The sequence below is a fragment of the Hemiscyllium ocellatum genome, chromosome 44 (assembly GCF_020745735.1).
Source record: "Hemiscyllium ocellatum isolate sHemOce1 chromosome 44, sHemOce1.pat.X.cur, whole genome shotgun sequence".
Classification (NCBI taxonomy): Eukaryota; Metazoa; Chordata; class Chondrichthyes; order Orectolobiformes; family Hemiscylliidae; genus Hemiscyllium; species Hemiscyllium ocellatum.
In genome coordinates, this window is record NC_083444.1 from 5,520,246 (window position 1) to 5,543,322 (window position 23,077).

Below are 23,077 nucleotides of genomic sequence, written 5' to 3' on the forward strand. Positions count from 1 at the left end.
CCTAGCCTTCTGTGCTAGAGGTAGGAATTCTACCACTATACTACAACAGCCCTTTTGGTGAGGGCTGGAAGTAAATGGGTGCATGTGTGGGACTTTACTGGTCAAGCGAAGGAGGAAGTGTATTCAGCTATGGATTGCACGCCGTCCCTTTAATCCTCGTGCGCTGGATGTCTGCCTTGGCATCGACCTGTGAGTGGGACGATATTTATTACTTGGTTATTTTCTAATCAACCTGTTGGGAAATGTTATTGTGTTCCCCTGGAGGAAGTGGGACTTGAGCTCAGAGCCTCTGATCAGAGTGGGGACACTATCACCTCACCACAAGAGCCCGAGAACTCCAGACTCTGCAAACCTGGAGCAAGTTTTCTGAATGATTGGTTAGAAAATATCTCTGATCTGTTCAGATGTGACTTGAACGTGAACCTCCTGGCTCAGAGATACAGATATTACCCTAGTACCACAAGATCCCCAAGGATGCTAACTTAAGCTTTGTGGCTAAAACACCTTGCACTTGTTGCAGGTTGTGATGTCTGATTTTTCTTGTCCTGCTCTTTAGGAAACAGATCATGGAAATGGCTACACAACATGAGGTCGAGATGGGTAAGCAGCTAGCTGAGTTCAAATTGGAACTGCAGGAGCGAGAGGAGAGGCACCGTGGCGTGGCTGAGGGGTATGAGATCAGGTAGGGGGTTTGTTTTTAAAACAAAATTGCTTCTACTTTGCTTTGATTGCCACTGATGCTTCCTCCGTCTATTTTCCTTTGTGGTGCTTGGCCTTTTTGCACAGCCTGGTACGTTCCCATCTGTCCTGTAGCTTGCAATTTATTATTGTGAAATCAGCCGTCCTTGCTTGGTCTGGCTACGTGTGACTCCAGATCTATAGCAAAGTGATTTGACTCTGAAATGACCAAATAAGGCCCTCAGTTCAAGGGCAATTAGTGATGGATGAGTAGTGCTGGCCTTGCCAGCGACACCCAAGTCCAAATATTACTTTGGGAACAATCTGTCCGAAGCTCCCAGTATTGGTTAGCCAGAGTAGAACAGACAATGTTTGGTACGAGTGCACAGCAACAGAAAGTAGGAGTGAACAATTTCATGATGAGCATCATGCAAAGCCTCTTAAAATCCAGAGACTCTGTTTAATCAAAGTAAGTAGTCTACCGAGGTCACTGGATCTCAATCATAGTGTCATAGAGATGTTCAGCGTGGAAACAGACCCTTCGGTCCAACTTGTCCATGCTGACCAGGTTTCCAAAATGCTCACCGGGTCAGGTGGCATCTGGACAGAGAGAAAACAAGTTTGTGTTTCAGCTCCATGTCTTCCTTTCAGAGCTGATGGTCAACTCTGAAACAATAACTCTGTTTCTCTCTCCATGGATGCTGTCTGACCTGCTGGGTGTTTCTTGCACTTGTTTTCCCCTAATCCCAGCATCCATATTACAAACAACAGTCATTTGGCTCAGTAGACGAGGACAAAGTTTCTGTCATAGACTTATCCAGCACAGAAACAGACCTTTCTGTCCAATTCGTCCGTGCTGGCCAGGTATCCTAAATTAATCTAGTCCCGTTTGCCAGCGTTAAGCCCATGTCCCTCTTAACCCTTCCTATTCATGTACTCATCCAGATGCCTTTTAAATGTTGCCATTGTACTAGCCCCCACCACTTGTTCTAGCAATTCATTCTGTATGTGTGTGAAAAAGTTGTCCCTTGGACCCTTTTAAATCTTTCCCATCTCACCTTAAACCTGTGCCCTCTAGTTTTGGACACCCCTACCCTGGGAAAAAGACCTTGGCTGTTCACCTTATCCATGCCTCTCATCCATAAACCTCTATATGGTCACCCTTTAACCTCTGACGCTCCAGAGAAAAAAGTCTCCGCCTGTTCAGCCTCTTCCTCTAGTTCAAACCCTCCAATCCCAGCAACATTCTCGCCAATCTTTTCTGAACCCCTTCACGTTTCACAACAGCTTTCCTATAACAGGGAGACCAGAATTGGACACAACATTCCAAAAGTAGCCTAACCGATGTCCTGCACAGCCACAGCATGACCTCCCAACTCCTATATTAATGCAGTCTTTCAATCTAGAGTAATGGGTCATGGGTTCAAGACCTATTGCCTCTGACTCTGCAACCGTTCTCAAAATCTCAGACTAAGCAAAACCTTGCAAATTCCTTTTTAACAGAAAAAAAATGAAAACTTTTAAGGAATCAACCCAGAAAATATGTTTTGTTTTCATTGAAAGCAGTTAGCTCCCTGATATAAAACCAAAAGAAGTGTGGATGCTGTAAATCAGAAACAAAAATACAAATTGCTGGAACAGCTCAGCATGTCTGGCAGCATCTGTGGAGAGAAATCAGAGTTAATGTTTTTGGTCCAAAACCTTAAATCTGATTTCTTTCCACAGAAGCTGCCCGAGCTGCTGAGCCTTGCCAGCAATTTGTGTTAGCTCTCTGAAATCCTATGTTTGCATTTTATTTGCCTAAACAGCTCCTCCTCTAGATACTCGAGCAGGCCAAGGTTCCCAAGGCAGTACCCAGGAGAGCTGCACCCTCTGAGGTGCTGCCTTTGAAATGGGACAATAGACAGAGGCCTCTCAGTTTGACATAGGACCACTGTTACAACAGAAAGCGGTGAAGATCGCCCCAGCGTCCTGCAGCTGACGATTATCTCTTGATCACGGTCAATAGTAAATTTTGATCCCAATCTCGTTCTTGTTCGACTGAATTTATCTGTCGCATTTTGTGCCTCATAATGGTGACTGCACTTTTTATGAAGGACGCCGTTGGCTGTAAGTTACTTTGGGAGGCATCGCGTTGACGGGCGCTGTCTAACTGCAAGTCTTCCTCTCTTGCATGACGGGGCTGTAGGCTGGCGAAGGTGCAGGAGGAGATGGGCAGACTCCTCACCGCTAAGAGGAAGCTGGAGGTGCAGCGAGGTGAGATGGTGATCAAGTTGCAGAGCATGATGCAGGCACACTGGAACGAAGCACTGAAAGTGCTGATGTCTGAAGGCTCGCCCCCAGGCCTCCAGAGATTCTCGGTACGTGGCCGAAAGATGCCTCACACATGCACCCAGTAGACTAGAACACAAGAGTTAGGAGCAATGAGAGATTGTGGCCCCTTGGGCCTGCCAATTTGTTTATTTTTAGAATGTCACATTCCCCGTTTGACCTTTTAATGTTCTTGTTTAACAGGGTGCGGCACAGTGACTGTGTTTAGCACTGCTGCCTCACAACCCCAGGGACCCATGTTCGATTCCAGGTCGGACCACCATTTGTGTGGAGCTTGCATTTCTCCCTATGTTTGCGTGGGTTTCTTCTGGGCACTCCAGTTTCGTCCCACAGTCCAAGGATGTGCAGGTTAGGTGGATTGTCCATGGGAAATGCAGGGTTACAGAGATAGGGTAGGGAGTGGGTCTGATGGGATGCTCTTCAGAGGGTCAGTGTGGACTCAGTGGGCTGAATGGCCTGCTTCCACACTGTACGGATTATCTGATTCTGTGAAGGATCGCAATATTGAGGCTACAGGGTCCCCAGATGGGGGAAAAAAATGTTCTTCCAACTGAAGCTCACCCGAGGGTAATAGTCCTGAGAAGAAAATATCCCTTGACTCCCTTGTTTATCAGAGATCTTTCCACCTCAGCCCTGAATATAATTATTGCCCCACTTCCATTGTTCACAAAACTGACCCCCGGAGAAAATATTTCTTCTCCTTTTCATCTTATATGGGAGACCACATGATCTTCCTCAAGGAGAAACATCATAGAATCCCTACAGTGTGAAAGCAAGCCATTTGGCTCATCGAGTCCACACTAACCTTCCAAAGAGTATCTCACCAGGATCCACCCTGATATCCTATCCCCATAACCCTGCATTTCCCATGGCTAACTCGCCTAACCTGCATATCCCTGGACACTATGGGACAATTTCCCAAGGCCAATCCACCTTAACCTGCACATCTGTGGACTGTGGGACGAAACCAAAGTATCCGACAGACACACAGACATAGGGAGAACATGCAAGTTCTATATAGACAGTCATTCAAGGCTAGAATCGAACACGGGTTCCTGGTGCTGTGAGGCAACAATGCTAACTATTGAGCTATTGTGCCATCCTTAACATCCCTACTATCCTTTCAGTGCTTTCCCTATCAAACCTACTCAGAACCTTGTCTACTTCAATGAGGTCACCTCCCATTCTTCTAAACACTACTGAATAAAGATCCAGGTCAGGCAGTATCCTAGGAGCAGGAGAATCGACGTTTTGGGCATTAGCCCTTCATCAGGAATCCCATTGCTGATAAAGGGCTTGTGCCCGAAACATCAAATGCCCTGCTCCTCGGATGTTGCCTGACCTGTTCTTTTCCAGCACTACACTCTCGACTCTGATCTCCTACATCTGCAGTCCTCACTTTCTCCTGAGTAAAGATCCAAACTGCTTGATCTTTTGTCATAAAGTAAACCCTTCATCTCAAGACTCAGTCAAGTGAACATTCTCTGACCAGCTACTTGCGCAGTTAAATCTTTCCTTCAGTAAGTGACCAGAACTCTGCATTGTACTCCCAGATGTGGTCGCACTAGCTCCATGTAGAGCTGTAGCAACACTTTGCTACTTTTTAACTCGATTCCCCTTGCAGCAAATGCCAACCTCCCATTTGCCTTCCTAATCACTTGCTGCAGGCCACTTGGCTCTGGATGCTTGAGTTGTGGGGACTTCCAGCTTGTCCTACCCGCATGTTTTCCATTGCATTGGACTTGGAATAAAATAAGTGAATTGATGCTACAAATGAAGGTTAATGGATATGACCTTTATAGCCATAACAGAGACATGGTTACAAGGAGATCAAAGCTGGTAACTAAATATTCAGAGGTATGTGACTTTTTGAAAGCACAGGCAGGAGGGAAAGGGTGGTGGGGAGGTATGGAGGCAACAGCAAAAACAGATCTTTGACCAGAAGCTATAGATTCCATGTTAATGGAGGTCAGAAATAACAAGGGGACGAAAGCACATTGTCAGGACGAGGTTAAAGGACCCCAAATAGTAGTATATGGCAGGACAGAGAATAAATCAGGAGATAATGACGCCTTGTAAAAAGGCAGTATATTAATCATCAGTGACTTTCATCTTAATTTGGATTAGGAAGTCAGAGGTAACCACAAGGAAGAATTCCTCAAGTGTAATCCTTTCTAAAGTGTGGTGCCCACAAGGAGACAGTTGCTCCAGCCAAGGCTGCACCAATGTTTTATACAGATTTAACATCATCTTCGTGCTGATGCTTAATTTAAAATGATGAAAAGCTTTGGAGGAGGCACGGAGAAGATATTTCCTGTTGTGGAGAGGACCTGACCTAAGGGCCATCAATAAGATGTTAACAAACTCAGGAGGAACCTCTTTTCCATGCTCTCCCAGTTCTCTGGGTACCCATTGCCACTGGAAGTGGTTGCAGTGAATCATACTTTTAAGGGGACATTGAATAAACAAAAGAGGGAGAAAGAATTTTGAAGGGAAGGGATTAAAGGAGGGCATAAACACCAGCATGGTGTGAATGGCCTGTTTCAGTGCTGTCAGTTTGATGTTAAACATGCCAGATGTCATTGCTGGATTGTACTGTGTTTGTTACATTAATGGGTGCTTATTTTGGTTGTACTGGTTGACAGTCAAACTCCTGGGATCATTGTAATTCTATGTCTTACTGGAGTGCAGAGGAGTCATTGCTGCTCTGCTGTGCCTCTATCCCACGTTACGTTAAGATAATACAAATGTGTTTTTATTTGTAAGTAATTCTTTGGTAGGTGACAGTTCTAACAACTGTGTTAATGTCTCCAGCAGCAACCTGCCCTTCATCACGACCAAGTGCCTGTTTATACGGAACTTAACCGCACAACATCGGCCTCGGAAGCCATCAACAACTTGGATCTCTCATCTTCCTCTACAGTGCCTTACCCTGTCCCAACCTCAGACACTGACTGGCTGAAGCATTCCTCCGAAAGCAGGGACACTCATGCGTCTGGCGCCCAAGTGCACAAGAATCTGGTCAAACTGCAGCACTCTGCCTGTGTCAGCCAAAGGGAGGAATCCCATTTCTCCACGCTGGCTCCAGATTGCAAGTTTCAGGGAGACAGGATTGAGGGCGGACGACCCTCCTACACTAACCGAGAGGCTTGTGTATTCGTGGATAATTCCACATTGGATGTTCATAGCTTCCACGGTTCCTTTCCTCAGGGCGTTCCCTTGCAGCCCGTGGTACAGGCTCCCTCTCACCAACTGGCAGCCAAAGACCCGGAGTCTAAACCGTGTCCCAACAACCTCAGCAGACATCGTACGCTGGCTTCAACAGCTGCCGAAACTCTGAAGCCCCTGATGAAAGGGGGGGGTTACCCGCAGCAGGGTGGCCCCCCGCACTGTGGTGACCAGCCACCACTGTCTGGGAACTTGTGTTTCTCTGAGCAGAGCCAGAATCAGTCAGTGATGCTCCCTCTGCTGCCCTACCATCCATCAATGGAAGACCTCAGCCAATTGTTAAATTACAGCTTCCTCAGTCACGGCAGCTTCCAGCCTCTGGAGCCACAGGTGGATGAGACCATGGTGACAGGTAAAGCAGAGCCTGGGCATAAGAGGTAGCCTCCTTCCCTCTGGGGTGGTGATGGCCTGGTGGTCTTATCACTAGAATATTAATCCAGAAATCCAGCTAATGTTCTGGGGACCTGGGTTCAAATCCCACCATGGTAGATGGTGGAATTTGAATTCAACAAAGAATCTGGAAGAATGGAATCTACTGATAACCATGAATTAGTTATTGGCAGGAGAGACTAGGGCCCAAGGGCACAGCCTTAGAGAAAAGGAAATGTTTTTTTTGAATGGAGATAAGGAGAAACTTCAGCCAGAGAGTGGTGGATCTATGGAATTCATTGCCACAGAAGCCAGGTAATTGAATATATCTACGATTGAGATAGATTTGTTCTTTAGTATCAAGGGTTAAGGGGAGAAACCAGGAAAATGGGGATGAGAAACTTATCAGCCATGATTGAATGGCAGAACAGACTTGATGGGTTGAATGGCCTAATTTCTGTTCCTATGATTTATGGTCTTATGAATCCATTATTGATTGTCGGAAAATCCTAGCTGGTTTATTTAATGCCCTTTAGGGAAAGAAACTGCCACCCTTACCTGGTCTAGTCTACATGTGACTCCAGACCCACAGTAATGCAGTTGACTCTTAACTGCCCACATTCCATGTGTGAATACCCCTCCCACCCCCCTCGTCTCCCTTCCGCCCCCCCCCCCCACTTCCCCATCACACCCTGCTCCTCTCCCTCTCCTTCTCTTCCCCATCCTATTCTTCCCTTGCGCCCCCTTCCCCATTTCTTCATTCTCTCTCTCTCTCCTCCTTTCTACATTTCCCCCCTGTGCTGCTCCCCCTGCTCCCCTCTTTCTCTGTCCCTTCTCACATCCTCCTCCACTCCTCAGAGTCTCCATGGATTCAAATCCAGTTCTGGAACCTGAGCCTGTTGTCTATGTCAACATTCTGTGAGCAGGTATTGAGTTAGATGTGCAGTCATTCGGATGACGAGGTAAACTGAGACCTGTTTTGCCCCTGGGTTTCTAATTTAAAAGATTGAATGAAGGAAGAGGCGGGGGAGTTCTCTCCTATGTCCAGGAACTAATGTTCACTCCACAACCGATATAAAGGGGGTCCCTGATTTACTGATGTCCTACTTCTGAAAGTGATCCCATAGAGTGCTGTAATTTTAAGGACCATTTCCTGCGCTGACAACCAGCACCTTTTATATTGTCCTGTGTGTTAAATACAAATCGACTTGTGTGGAATGGAGTCTGTTTGTGATTGTGGCTGCTGCCTGTAACTAGAACTGATGAGATTGCCATCATTACAGTTTATGATAGCTTCCTTGTGCTAGCTGACTGCTCAATGACCTACAATGCAACAGTGACTCCACCTCAAAAAGTAATTAATTGACTATATAGGGTTCAGAACAACCCTAGCCTGAGGAAGACTGGAGAGAGATACAGGTCTGTTTTTGCCTGCCTGACAGTCATACCAGCATCGTGTGGCAGCTAGTTCTGTGCTGCTACCATTCCCTACTCCAAAATGGAGGTTAAAAGCCAGTCAGTTTGCTTTTTAATTTTAATTCTTATGTTAGAGTAGTGCTTCACAAATTACATTGACTGCAAAATGCAGTTTTTCTTTCGAACTGAGAACCGGAGGACTTTGAATTTAAAATGATTGGTAAAAGAAGCAGGAGCAGTGTGAGCAAAAGTGGCTTTAATGCAGCAGGTAGTTAGGTTCTGGAATGCATTGCCTGAGAACAGGGTGCGAGCAGGTTCAGTCGAGGCATTATCTGAAAAGGGAAATGTTTGCAGGGAAAAGCCAGGAGCGTGACACAAGGCGCATTGCTCTTGCAGAGATCTGGCGCAGATATTGTGGGCCGAATGGCCTTCTCCTGAGCCGGAGCCATGCAATGATTGGTTGAATGGAGGAGTGTTAATCCAGTCACTGGGACAACTCCCTGCTGTTCTTTGTCAGCACTATGTGGTCTTTTAACACTCAAAAGGAGAAAGTTTTGGGTTGTTGTCAAGTGTGAAAGGGGAGATGTGGACAAGATGTTGGCTGCTGGAAAACTATCTTCCTGGCCGCCTCCTTTTGGAAAAGGCTGCACCACCCAAAGGGTTTGTGCTGGGAATGCATGGGTGGCCTATCATTCCACTGTCTTTATGTTCTTTCTGTAGCCTCTGGGGCCCATCCAGACGAGCTGGCTGAGCACCCATTCACTGACGACGCTGATGACAGCAGACTAACCCACGATCAGCTGGCCAGCGAGGGTGGAACCACCAAGAACAGCAGCTTTGAGTCATCAGGTGGACAGTCCTCCTCCCAGGAGCAGAACTCCCAAAGCAGCGAGCTCCAATATTACATCCAGATGGTAGGTGGGTGGTTCTCACCAGCATTACTCAGCCCTCAAGCAGGAAGACGTGGCATTGCACATTGGGTCGTGTTTGACCTTTTGTGCTTATTCCTTATAGTTTAACCCAACCCTTTCGGCCCCAATATCAAGTTGGTGAGGCTGAACTGTGCCCAGAATGCACAGATGGAAAGAATGTTGATGGAAGGAATTGAATTCACCCGCTGGTTATTCTGCGATTTGTTGGTCAAGATTCACAACCAGGAAAAGGTGAAGGGTAAAACGGTTTCTCTGAAACAAGCTAGGTTACTGAGCGGCGCCCGGACCTGCTGTGATTGCTCGAGACTGGGTGTAAATAGCCTTTGTGCATTTCTTTTTAGTATCATTGCATTCGGGAATGTAGCTTTAGGGATGTTCTAAAAAGCTTTGTCAGCCCAGTTGAAAGCTTGCTGTTGTTTATTTTTGTCTTGTGACTCTGTAATATTTTCTCTGTCCCTCCCTCTCTCCCGTATTGTCAGCTATTAGACCGGTCGCCCGGGGATCCGGTGGAAACTGGTGCAGAACCCGAGAAGCCTAATGTAGTTCAGGATGATGTGGTGTCCCAGCAAGGTAAGTGGGGAAGGGACACCCAGTTTATGTGGTATATGGAACTCCTCTCCCCTTGTGAAAGTGGTAATAGATTCCATAAGCACTCATCCACCCTCTCTTTGGCACTTCATATAAGTATCCATTCTGACTGTGTATTAACCAGGAACTGAACATGATGCTCTTTGGCCTGAGCCAGTGTGGGCTCAAGGCATGGTGGGCCATTATTCTGAGATCTGATCCAGTTCCCTGTGGACTTTAACAGAGGTAGTCCAATAAAGCTTCGCCATCAAGAGTCTGGTGCTGTTGTAACATTGACCAGCACTGAAGAAGGATTCTTGATGAGGTTATTGGGCTAGGTGGGAATGTGGAGTTGTTGTTGCAATTGGATCAGCGATGCTCTTATTGAATGTTGGAGCAGGGCAGAACTCTGTTCCTAATTTATACGAGGCCATTTGGCCCAACCAAGCCCATGCTGTCACTTTGAATGAGCAATCCAATTGTGCTGCTCTTTCCTCGTGGCCCTTCAGCTCTTTTCAAACATCCAATTCTCCTTCTTGGAAGTCACTGTTGAACCACCATGCTCCAGATCACAGCAACTCTCTCTATTGTAAAGAAAAAGCTATCCTCACCCCTCCAAGTCTTTTACAAATAATGTCCCCTGGCCACCAACTCTCCTGCCAGTGGTCAAAATCTCCCCTTGTTCACTCTGCCACATTGGCTTATAACGTGAACACCTCTATTCAATCTCCCCATGGTCTGTGACAGGAAACACTCCTAGCTTCTCTCGTTCCTCCGCCATTATTCACGAGTTGAGGGTATTGCTGAAATTAAGGTGCTTCATCTCTCACGATAAGGAAGATACAAAGAGTCTCTTGCCCATAGGTAGTTCCAGCTCTAAATCATGCAGTGCTTTCCACTTTCAGGAGGATCTCAGGTCTTGCGCGATTGCCCCACTGTCTGGGAGAGTGCCAAGCCCCAGCCGATGAGGCAGTTCCTGGCAGGGCAGAGCAGCAAGCCTTCCAGCAAGGCCGTGCAGAAAGTGAAAGTTGACCCCTCAGAGGCTGTCCCTTTGCAGCGGGCGCTCGGATCCCGAAGTCCTCAGAAATCAGGTGCGACATCTGACATGAAAGAAGACTGAACCATTTAAATGAGATCTTGTGTCACCCCGAAGAGCTTTGTGTCCATCCGAGCACTTGTTTGACATGTAGTCAGTGTATATGTAAGAAAGAGAACAGCCAAATTGTGCACAGCAAGATCCCACACAAGCTAAAGGAATGGCTACTGATCTTTAGAGTCAAAGAGTCATACAGCACAGAAACGGACTCTTTGGTCTAACTTGGTAAAAACAATGACTGCAGATGCTGGAAACCAGATTCTGGATCAGTGGTGCTGGAAGAGCACAGCAGTTCAGGCAGGATCCAACGAGCAGCGAAATCAACGTTTCGGGCAAAAGCCCTTCATCAGGAATAAAGGGCTTTTGCTCGAAACGTCAATTTCGCTGCTCGTTGAATGCTGCCTGAACTGCTGTGCTCTTCCAGCACCACTGATCCAGAATCTTCGGTCTAACTCATCCACACCACCTGGATATCCTAAATTAATCTGGTTCTATCTGCCAGCATTTGGCCCACATCCTGTTAAATCCTTTCTCTTCATGCACCCATCCAGATGCCTTTTAAATGTTGTTTTTGTACCAACCTCCACCACTTCCTCTGGCAGCTCATTCCATGCTCACACCACCCTCTGCTTTACAAGTTACTCCTCAGGATATTATTAAATCTTTCCCCTCTCGCCTTAAATCTGCACTCTTTAATTTGGGACCCTCCTACCTGGGGCAAAAACCTTGACTGTTCACCTTATCTATGTCCCTTATGTTTTTATAAACCTGTATACAGTCACCTCTTAGTCAATGGAGTCATAGAGATGTCCAGCACAGAAACAGAGCCTTGATCCAAGCTGGTCAGATATCCTAAATTAATCTCCTCCCATTTGCCAGCATTTGGCCTGTATTCGTCTAAATCTTTCCCATTCGTGGGAGAAACAGTGAGGACGGTGGGTGACCTCTGATCAAGACTTGGTACAAGTCTGAATGTATGCAAAGTTTTGGATGAGCTGAAGTTCATCCAAAAGGGCAAGAGGCCAGGCTACGAGTGGGTTGGGGCTTATTGATTCTGGCACTAAGATTTTCTCTGTTTGTTAGGCAGCACTCTGATCCCTCTGTGGTGTGTTGTGAGTAGCTGTGCTTGTTGTGAGGGCAGTTAACATATGTTGCTGTGGGTCTGGAGTCGCCAGACTGGGTATTCTGGCAGATTTCCTTCCTGACAGAGCATGAGTGAACTGGATAGGGTTTTTAATACAATTGGACGTAGTTTATTGGTCACCATTTGAGAGGCCTGTTTTCATTTCCAGATTTGTCTTTTTGCGTAGGATCTTCAGGTGGAGTGCTGTCTCCCAAGCAGATTGGAGAGCTATCACGACTGCTAAGCATGCACCACATCGCCTCCAACCGACCAGCTCCAGCTATGGAGGAGCTCTTCACCTACCTGAGGGGCATCCAGCACGACAGGTTTGTACAAATCTGATTCCATGTCTACCTCTTTGCGTGTATGTATGTGGCTGAGTCTGTCTTTCTGTCTCTGCCCCTGTCTCTCTGTGTCAGTTTTTGCTCTTCAGTCAAATAATATTGATATTTTTGCATGGACCCGTGGTGAGACTATGAATATTATGTAGTGCCCTTAAAGATTTTTTTCCTCTTTAAAAGAGATCATTAATGATTGCTGCAAATGTTGTGAGAGGCAAGGCACTCTTCTGACATGTTTTAATCGTAATACTGGTGGCATGTATTTCACATGAGGGAGAAAGTTCAATGGAGATGTGACAGGCAAATTTTCTTATACAGAGTAATTGGAGTTTGGACCATACTACTGGGGTGGTAGCGGAGGCATATACAATTAAGGAGGTTTTGGATAAACATGAATAAGCAAGCAGTGGAGGAATATGCACGAAGGGCAGACAGAAGGGATTAATTTAATTTGGCATCATGTTCTTCGTTGTCTGAAGGGTCCGTTCCTGTGCTGTTACTGTTCCACGTAATGCCCCCACATATATGCTGCATATACTGCACTGATTGAGCATGTCCATTGTGCCATCTAAATGTCTTCTGCTTTTGCCTCACAGCCCGGATGGTTCAGAGGCGGTAGCTGCATCTGCTCGAAGAAACTTGGATCAGAAATTAAACCTCATGGTCAAAACAGAGGTGAGTGCCTGAGGCAGAGGTTCAGTAGCCAGAGGACTGAGCAAGACTTGGGACAGTCAGCCTTCACTGTCGCTCAGTAGCTTGATGGCAAGTAGCAAAGGTACATTTTAGGACAAGCTGAGTAAGTACATGAGGGAGAAAGGCCCAAAAGGATTATATTACTGGGGTGATATGAAGTGGTGGGAAGAGGCTCATGTGTGGAAACACCAGCCTGGAGGAGTGGGGTTGAAAGGCCTGTTTCTGTGCTGTAGGATGTAGATGTGCTGGCGAGCCCAGCATTTTAGTACGCTCTCTGATCACCCAGAAGGTAGTTAAGAGTCAAGCATATCAGCTGCAAGTTTGGAGTCACATATAGACTGGACAGGGTAAGGATGGAAGTTTCCTTCCCTAAAGGACATGCATGAAGCAGATAGGTTCATTATCATCAGTGGTTTTGTGGTCATCTTTAAACTCTTCCAGGTTCATATTGAATTCGATTCCATCTGTGACAGTGGGATTATGAACTCAGGTCCCCAGAATATTGCCTGGTTCTCTGGATTAATAGCCTAGTGATAATACCGCCGGACCATTGCCTCTTCCTGTGAAGTATGCATCATGTGAAACCCAGAATAGGATTGTGATTGGATTAACAATGCCCCTGCTCAGCTAGTTTAGTCTGCATTCCCAAAATGGGTTGAAGTTAGAGGATCCCTGAGTTATGAATGTGATCCCGGACAGGGATATAATTTAAAAGGCCTCTGACACAAGCATTTTCTTTACTTAGACGTGGCTAATATGTGTTGTCCTTTGTTGTCTTCCCCCGAACAAATGGAACCCATTCTCAACCTGGGGACTGCCTCTATTTAAGTTCATTTGCCTGTTACTGATTTGGGGTAAAAACCAAATGATTGGGTGCTATATCCTGAGATCATTGATTCTGCAGGGAGAAAGGGAGGACTGCAGATGTGGAGATCAGAGTCGTGAGTGTGTTGCTGGAAAAGCACAGCAGATCAGGCAGCATCCGAGGAGCAGGAGATTTGAAGGGCTTATGCCGAAAACAGACTCTCCTGCTCCTCGGATGCTGCCTGACCTGCTATGCTTTTCCAGCACCACTCTCTCATCCTTGATTCTGCAGTCCAAATGAGCTGTAATGTAAACCCTGTGCCCTTCCTGCTCCCAAATCCCTTTACTCCATCAATCGTAGGAATATTGGGACATGTGTCGGCCATTCAGCCTGTTGAGTCTATTCCCCCGTTCAATGGGATCATGACTGTCTTGTGACCCAAGTCCACATACCTTGCCTTTGGCCCAAATTCCTCAATATCTTTGCATAACAAGACTTTGCCTATCAAAGATTTAAAATGAACAGCTGATCTTTCAACTGTTTGGAAACTGTTTTCCATTTATTCTTGCATCTTGGCATGACATCTGCTTCAGTCACCAACTCTGGTTAGCCAAGAGTGGCGAAGTATTCCCCAAATTTGAGCAAGACTTTTGAGTAAGTTGTGTCATGATGCTAATGTGATGGGCATGATATTCTCCATTCCCAGGATGCCACTCCAACAAGGCATTCTGCCTACCATCCAGAGTATTGTCATGTGTGGAATTCATTATCCCACTGACTGGCCAGTAATCAAAATGCATATTTCTTGGTTGTATGGAGGAGGCAGAGTACAGACTGTATTCTACCCAGCTTGCCCTTGCGAAATCAAAAGCAAAACATCAACTGTTAGATGCTACTCCACATGTGGGCGTCTCTTGATGAACAATCTTGAATGTGCCAGTAACCACCACGCTAAGATAATCAGTCAAGCTTGATTCATTTGCACTGGCTAGAAGAGGCATAATTCAAGTAAAGGATCCTGCTGTCTGCAACAAAAGGACTACATTTAAGAGTTGCATCTTTTTATGAATTATCCAGAGGCTACTATATTCAATAGCAATAGCTTGGCCAACCAGAGTCAATTTGCCAGTCAGTCAGCACCTTTTACTCCTGTTGTACACTTTGATTGTTTGGATTGCATTTATTCTAATGAGCGCAACATGAAAAGCTTCAGCAACATTGCTGTAGGAAGGATGTAACATACCAGCATTCTGTTTTAAAAGCGTCTATTGCTTAGTATTGTAGACTTGCTTGCACTAGAAATTAGTTTGAGACCCCAACCCATTCCAGCTTGCAGTGGAGGAGACATTTATGCTATAATTCTTGGGCTAGATTCACATCCTAGGTCACAGAGGAGAGAAAACATCATTCATTGCCACTTTATTATGTCTTTGATTTATTTTTGAGGTGCACAGCATTTTATGCAGAGGTTAGTTTGTTTATTGAGTCATGGGAGATGGGCATTGACAGCATTTATTGTCCATCCCTGATTACCCTGAGGACAGTTAAAAGTCAATCACATACTACAGCTGTGGTTCTAGAGTCACATGTAGGTCAGATCAGGTAAGAATGGGGGAAATATCCTTCCTTAAAGGTCAATAGCGAGGCAGTTGGGTTTTTATGGCATTTAGTAGTAGTTTAATGGTCAGTATGTCTCTGGATTACTAGTCCAGAGTTTCTGCCACTGTTTCTGCCTTCTAATCTCAAGACACGTGTTATCTTTCCAGGGCTCATCTGTGCAGAACAGCCAAAGACGGTTCGTGGCAAACAAGACAGCGACGGAAAAGAGCTCCAATTCAAGCAAACCGGGGAAGAAACCTATGCAGAACAGCCAATCAGGCAGCAAAGGAGTTAAAACAACAGTCTGGAGATGAGTTGAGGCAAAGCTAATTTCTGACACCAGGGAATAATTCCAGTGATCAATGAATCCCAATGCTCTGATCTGGTCATTGTAGCCCATTTGTCCAAGCTGGAGATTGTGGGGGAACTGATTGGCAAGACAATTGGATCAAGTTTCTCCTTGTGCCTAATTTTGCAGTAATCTTGAAGGATTGGCATGTGATTTTCAATGCTGGCATGCACTGAGTGATCAATGTACCAAGCTCATGATGTTCGTTCTGTGTCATCTGGTAAAGGTACCATATAATAGCAACAGCAAAACCTAACAGCAGGTGGCTGCTGAATTGTTAAAGGGAGATTCTGAAGGTGGGGCATGCTACAGTCTGAAGCACGTCGATAAGAATGTCTACAGGGATCTATATGCTGCAAGTAACCAGTATTATACCTCCTGTCCCAAATATAAGTAATGGTATGTGTCTCCAGGATATCTGAATGGAATTGTAGTCCATTGAGATAGAAAGGGTTGGATTTTTCAGTTCATAACTTACTCCAGGAATTCATTGTTCCAATTACTCTCTGGCAATTATTCTATGTTGCAGTGTATTATGTGATTGGGCTGTGAATGCTATGAATTATGTTTAGATTAACCTCCAAATATTTTTAAAGACCTTTTTCCCTGTTTTCCCGCTTTCAAGCTTGCTGTTCTCCTATTTTGGGTTGTTTTATTAATCTTGTTTTCCTGTTTTATTTTGAGATAAGAATCTGGCTTTGCATCTGTGTTAAGTAATAATCACCTTGTTAGCTATCTATGAGAAAAGGTCTTCCTGCACCTCTTCCATGTTCGTTGATTTCATCCTTCCTCCCTTTCTCTGTCTATCACTTTCTTTCTCTCTTCAGTCCCTCATCTCCTCCCTTTCTGGCCCTTTAAACCTCCCTATTTTTCTATCTCGCTGTCTCCCATTTTACAGAGCCATCTTTGCTGCACTACCAGCTTGCATTTGATCAAACGCGGTGCTGTGACATCCACAGGTGTTTCCTGGAGAGATGAGACCGCCTCCATACTGATATTGCAAAACATTCCAGATCGCTTTCCCCATTTGTGTTGACCCTTGCTGACACATCTGACCTGTTAATTCTTGTGACAATGATTTCTCATTCTAAAAGTTATTTAGTTTGGTCAGAACTCTGCATTTTAATCTACTTTTTTTTTAAAAGAAAAAGCATTATCACAAAAAACTGTGATCTTTTTAAGAAAGAATATTTTTCTGTAGCTTCATATCTGTATGAGCAACTTTTGATAACTACATCAAGGTGTGCAATTTTCACTCATTTATTGGTTTTTACAGCTAAAATTTATTCTTGGGCTGTGTTCTTTTTAAGATATTGCAGATATTAGGTATCTAGTGCACATTTCTGGTCTTTTACAAGTTCTGGTGCAGAAATACTGTAGCAGTTACTTCAGTGAAGGTAACCTCACTTCTGTTTGTGTGTGAAATGTAAATTAATGCCTTGAGGCTGATCATGTCTGTGTATGTATTTGGTGTTTTTTTCATAAACCAGTTGCCAACAGCTTATAGTGGAGTATTGTACAGGGCTATTTCCCACTTGGGGTAAGGGCATGTTTTACATTCTGGTCACTTTTTATATTAGTGTTAAAATTAAGTGCTAGTTGGCTCATTGGAGTTCCAGGGGTTTCTCAACATTTCCACATCCTCCGCTATCTCCAAAACATTTTATCTATTAAATTTAAATGGCCTAGGAACATTTAGGAGTAATTGTGGAACTCTCAGACAGGTCAAGGGGCCTTGTTCAATATTCCCACTTACTTAACCCTGACCCAGCATGATGGCTGGGGGTGTGGGTTGGCTGGTGGTATTAACTACAAGGTGTATGAAGTGCAGCTGTCAGGAGCACTTTGTCTTGTTTTGGGTTCTACTCTCATCAAGTCTGCAAATTTCTGTGGGGAAGTTTCTCTAAATCTCCCCCAAAGGAGTCTGGATATTGGGGTGCAAGTAGTAATTCTATTGCACCTAAATCTGGGCTGAGACATCTGAATATGTCCAGGGAAAAGATTGCACCAAGCATCTATTAATGACTGCAGTATTTTAACATCTGCAGCTGTCGTCCTCTGCATTGTAAAGTCTGTATTGGCTCCACTGTTAGCTTATAACTTCCATGTGCCTCACCTGCCTTTCCCCCGCCTTCGGAAGTTACGACATGATTTGAGTTGGGATTGAGTGTACCAGTGGGAAGCACAAGAAGTATCGTTCGGATTGAATGCTAAGTTATATAATATTTTCTTTTAAGTTTTCAAGGAAGTGTTTGACCCCCGTCATTTCTTAACACTTTGGTTCAGGCTACGTTTTAAGGTGTTATGAGCCCACATTGAGACTCCGCTCTTTGTTCTCCCCACGTGCTGATAGATGAGAGCGCCCACATGGCAAGGACAAGAACGACTGGCAGCTTAAGGCTATTTGAGTTGGAATGATAAAGCCTATAACCAGCTGCTGTTTAAGGGATGCTGTGTGTTGGGGACAGTCCACCAAATGGATGGAACCTGAGCACCCCTGCAAAGGGTAGATGCCTCTGTTTTTGGTGGGGAGGTGGGGAAGCCTTGTTAAAGAAGCCATCCAGCTCAAGCCATCTTTTTCTCGAGAAGAGTGACTGAGCAAATAGCTGCAGGCACATCTGTAATTGTCAGCCCATCTCTTTTCCCCTCCCTCTGTTTCCTTTCGAAGGTTAATAAACAGTCCTGTTTGGCACATGGCACTTCCTGGTTAACCCCACCAACCCCCCCAAGCAAACACAGGCATGTGATCATTGACCCAGGTTTCACCCCTGTCCTGAGGACTTCTGTCTCCAAATTCTTCAACCCAATTAGTTTGGAAAGGGTTTCACTGGACATCCCAAATGTGCTAGGAATCTAAAGAAGCCTGTGACCTTCCCAATGTGGTGCCCCCTGTAGTTACCTCCAGGGTACCAAATCGCAAGTCCTGCACTACTTAATACTGTATGCAAACATATATACAGCCTTATGTGACATACCCCATCTCAGATTTTTCATTATCGTCTTTTGCTGTGTATTGATTTTATTTAGTTAACTATTTATATTTATGTCTGTCTGTCTGCATTGATTTTTACAAACTTAAATACCTTATTTTAATATGGATTTTTATACAATAAACTTTTATGGAATATTTTAATTTAAAAAACTTGAGTGTCTGTTCTGAATGCAAAGGTTGTTTGTTGTCATTTGCTGGGTGATGGTATCTGTATTTGCAATAGCTGACTTGCTTCAGAACCTGAGAACTGAGTGTGGACACGGGTGCTACATATTGACTGATTTTGTAATGCCTGTTTTGAGTTTTAAAGGTTGCAGGTTGTAAGGGATACAAGGGATGAGCAAATAGGGTTAGGGTGTGATGTCTTAGTAGGCGGTTCACACCCCCAACTCAAAGAATTTAGAGTGATGAAATCCTTTCACAATGCTGCTTTAACAAATAAATGTTTAATGATTGCGATATCAATTACTATTTGAACGCCCTTGTCAATGCTGGCACTTGGTTTGTTTGTTTTTTTTGCTTTCTCGTGACACTACCAAGTCTAACATTGACATTGGTTAGCCATCTCTAGGTGCTCTATGGAGGTGGCAGTAGGCAATCTTGAACCATGTCGGTCCTTATTTTGATGTGTAGGAAAGGCTCAGACATATGGTGTGCTTGTAAACATATTCCAGAGCACCAATGAATGGTCGGTCCTGTATCAGTGTAGAAAACTTCGGGGCCGTATTTGTGCCCAACAAGATCCTGCTATTGGCAATTGAACAGGTTTTAGATGAAGGTTAAATTATAGGTTGGATTGTTTCAAACCTTTTGTCTCCCTCCAAGAGGACAGATGGACCTTTGGCTGGAAATCTTGTGCAAACTATGGTGTCTCCAAAGTTGCAGCACACTCTTAATTTTTGTCGTGAGCATCATTGTGTGTTAATTTGTTGTTCAGTCTCTAGTGTGGGTTTTAAACCCACAATTTTCAAAACTCTGAGTTAATAGTTCCACCAAGGAGGCACTGACTGATTTAACAAAGGGACAGAACGTCTGATAGCGTAACTGCTGATGCTGCAACTCTCTCAAGCATACTTGGCCCATGCACCCTTTGGGGCAAGAAACAAGAATGGGAGGCTTCTTTCAAAACTAGTTGACTGCATGCACATCTTGCCGGCACTCTGGCATTAATTACCCAACTTTAATTGCCTTCATGTGGTGCTGAGGTGCCACCTTGAGCTGCAGTCTATGTAGGAAAACCTACAGAGTTATTGGGGAGAGTGTTCCAGGACTTTGACCCATGGCAACGAAGGAATGTGCAATAGAGTTCCACGTCATAAAACAAAACTGTCGATGCTGCAAATCTTGCAGAAGGCAGAAATTGCTGGAAAAACTCAGCAGGACTAGTAGCATCTGTGGAGCGAAAGCAGGTGGGGTGCATTGACCCTTCTTCAGAAGTCAGTTCCAAGTCAATGGTGAAAACCTCTTCTAGAAATGTAGCCAATGGAGGAACGTGACTATGAATGAAATCATTGCAAGTACTCTCAAACAGCAACAAGGTGATCACCAGCGATGTTGGTTGAGGATCTTCTTCTTAGACAGTCCCGAAGGACCAAGGATGATTTTTTTCCAAAGAAACCAAAGAACTGCGGATGCTGGAATTTGTGGAGAAAAAGCAGATTTAAAGTTTCAGGCCCAGTAACTCTTCTTCAGAACTGATTGTAGCTAGGAAAAAGTATACATGCTGAAGGTGGGTTATGGGTGGAGGATGGGGGTGATGGTGGAGGAGGAGGAAGATGAGTAAATGGTGGATGGAGATGGAGGCCAGAGAGAGAGAGAACAACAGTTGGGCAAAGGAATGGGTAATGCTCAGCCTGGGAGAATCGGGAGTCACCAATGGGGGCCATGGTGCCTGATAATGGGTTGTTTCGTGGTAGCAGCCCCGTGTGATGTCAAGGCCTGGTGTGTCTGGGTTAGTGTAAAGACATGGGAGATGGTGCTCAGGCCCTAAAATAATTGAACTTAATATCGAGCGCTGAAGGCTGCAGGGTCCCCAAGTGGAAGATGAGATGTTGTTCTCCCTGCTGGCGCTGAGTTTTGTTGGAGCACTGCAGCAAGCCTGAGACAGAAACGTTGGCCAGGGAATGCAGGGGTGTATTGAAGTTGCTTGAAACAGCAAGCTGAAAGTCAGTTTTGCAGGCAGAAAATTCTTTTTGCTTCACTGCACTGCCGTGTTCCTAGGCCAACATTTCTCTCAGGGCTCCTACAAGACTAGAGGGCAGGGGGACCTTTTTCACGCAGAGGGTGGTGTGTGTATGGAATGAGCTCCCTGAGAAAGTGGTGGAGGCTGATACAATTACATCATTTAAAAGACATCTGGATGGGTATATGAATAGGAAGGGTTTAGAAGGATATGGGCCAAGTGCTGGCATATGGGACCAGATTAAGTTAGGATATCTGGTTAGCATGTATGAGTTGGACTAGACGGTCTCTCTTTATGCTGCACATCTCTCTGACTCTAAGTATCAGTACTGAGTAAGGATCGCTGTTTGATTCTGTATGAGGGATTTTGTTTTGAACTTGTAAAGGAATGTTTTGGGATCAATGGAATTATAACATTTTTGATGCAATTAAACATTTTTGAATTTGCGTTGTAAGTAAATAGTCTGGTTTATTCTATTTTGTCTTCATTTCTTTTGGTGAGTAAACTTCTGTTTGATTTTTAAAGCAAAATCAGAAACATTAAATTAGATTAGGTTCCATACAGTGTGGAAACAGGCCCTTCGGCCCAACCAGTCCACACCGACCCTCTGAAGAGTAACTCACCCAGACCCACTTCTCTCCGACTAATGCACCTAACACCCTGTGCAATTTAGCATGGCCAATTCACCTGACCTGCAAATCTTTGGACTGTGGGAGGAAACTGGAGCACCCGGAGGAAACCCACGCAGGCACGGGGAGAACGTGCAAACTCCACACAGACCAGTCGCCTGAGGCGCGAATCGAACCTGGGTCCCTGGAGCTGTGAGGCAGCAGTGCTAACCACTGTGCCACCATGTCGCCCTGATTGTGTGATTATGAAAGGATGAGCTTATTAAAACTGAAACATGATCTTTCTAGCCATGGGATCTGACTTGCCCAGTACTAACATCAGCTGGGATCATAACCAACAAACCCTGCCACAGACCAGACGGGGCCATGCTATGTTTGAAGAATCCAGTGGGTGATGGGCTCCAGTTTCCACTCGCTTCTTCCACTGTTTGGGCTTGGTATCCATCTGGTTTGCACCCACCTGGATGCTGTTTCTCCAGTCTGGGTGATCCTGGGCATGGGCTGGTAAGGATGTTGCTATACTAGGAACAAAATGTAGAGGCTTTGGTGAGAGTACAGTTTTACCAGGATGTTGCCCAGTCTGATGGAGAGCTATGAGGAGTGATTGGCCAAACGTGGTTTGTTTTCACTTGAACTTCAGACGCCGAGGGGCAACCTGATAAAGGTTTACAAAGTTATGAGGCGGTTGAGTGGTTAGCACTGCGGCCTCTCAGCGCCAGGGATGTGGGTTTGATTCCTGCCTTGGGCGACTGTGTAGAGTTTGCACATTCTTCCCATGTCCATGTGGGTTTCCTCCTCCTCCCACAATCCAAAGATGTGCAGGTTCGGCAAATTGGCCATGCTAAGTTGCGTGGGTCTGGGTGTGTTACTCTTTGGAAGGTCGGTATGGACTTGTTTGGCTGAAGAGCCTGTTTCCATACTGTAGGGAATCAGATAGTTGGAGTCTTTTTCCTTTTCCCTAGGGTAAAAATGTCAGTTACTAGAGATTGTAGGTTTTGGACAACACAGTGACAGTGTTGAGCATTGCTGCCTCTGTGTCAAGGGCCCAGTTCAATTCTAGCCTCTGGCGACTTTCTATGTGGGGTTTGCACGTTCTCCCCCAAGTGTCTTTGAGGGTTTCCTCCAAGTGTTCTGGTTTCCTCCCACAGTCCAAAGATGTACAGGTTAGGGTGGACTGCCGATGCTAAATTGCTGCACAGTGTCCAGGAATGTGTAGTCTAGATGGATTAACCATGGCAAATCCAGGCTAGGATGGAATGCTGGAGGGTGGATCTGTGCAGACGCGATGGGCCGAATGGCCTGTTCTGCACTGTAAGGATTCTGATTTAAAATAAGAGGGGGAAAGTTCAAAGGAAGTGGAGAAACAAGTTTATTTTTACAGAGTAGCAAATGCACTGCCAGAGGAGGTAGTCGAAGCAGATGTAATAGCAGCGTTTAAGAGGCATCTTGACAGATAAAAGAAGCAGGGGGAAGGGAACCTGAATTGTAGTTCGTGTACAGGAGGTTGAGGGTAGTGAGGTCAGGGATAGGTTTACGAGGTTGTGAGAGGGCACCGGCAATCAGGATGTTGGTTTGAAATGTGCGTACTTTCAATGCAAGGAGCACCCGGAATAAGGTGGGCGAACTTGCAGCATGGGATTTCGATGTTGTGGCCATTTCAGAGACCTGGCTGGAGGAGGGTCGGGAGTGGATGTTGCAGATTTCAGGATTTGGGGAAGTGGGGGGATGGCATTGTTAATCGAGGGTA

At 45.2% G+C, this 23,077-nt stretch overlaps 1 protein-coding gene across 4 annotated transcripts in view; it reads left to right on the forward strand.

Annotated features, from left to right (window-relative positions):
• cntrob (centrobin, centrosomal BRCA2 interacting protein) overlaps positions 1 to 16,128 on the forward strand; it is a 47,029-nt gene extending 30,901 nt beyond the window's left edge. For 2 of the 4 annotated variants that reach the window (XM_060854515.1, XM_060854514.1), the window contains exons 12-20: positions 557 to 682; positions 2,867 to 3,038; positions 5,824 to 6,589; positions 8,743 to 8,936; positions 9,434 to 9,524; positions 10,427 to 10,612; positions 11,928 to 12,066; positions 12,678 to 12,756; positions 15,346 to 16,128. In XM_060854515.1, the coding sequence (XP_060710498.1) occupies positions 557 to 682; positions 2,867 to 3,038; positions 5,824 to 6,589; positions 8,743 to 8,936; positions 9,434 to 9,524; positions 10,427 to 10,612; positions 11,928 to 12,066; positions 12,678 to 12,756; positions 15,346 to 15,492 (1,900 nt within the window). In that variant the 3' untranslated portion in view covers positions 15,493 to 16,128. The remainder of the gene's footprint in view (positions 1 to 556; positions 683 to 2,866; positions 3,039 to 5,823; positions 6,590 to 8,742; positions 8,937 to 9,433; positions 9,525 to 10,426; positions 10,613 to 11,927; positions 12,067 to 12,677; positions 12,757 to 15,345) is intronic. The other 2 variants (XM_060854516.1, XM_060854517.1) reach the window with 2 other exon arrangements.
• The last annotated feature ends 6,949 nt before the right edge of the window (positions 16,129 to 23,077 follow it).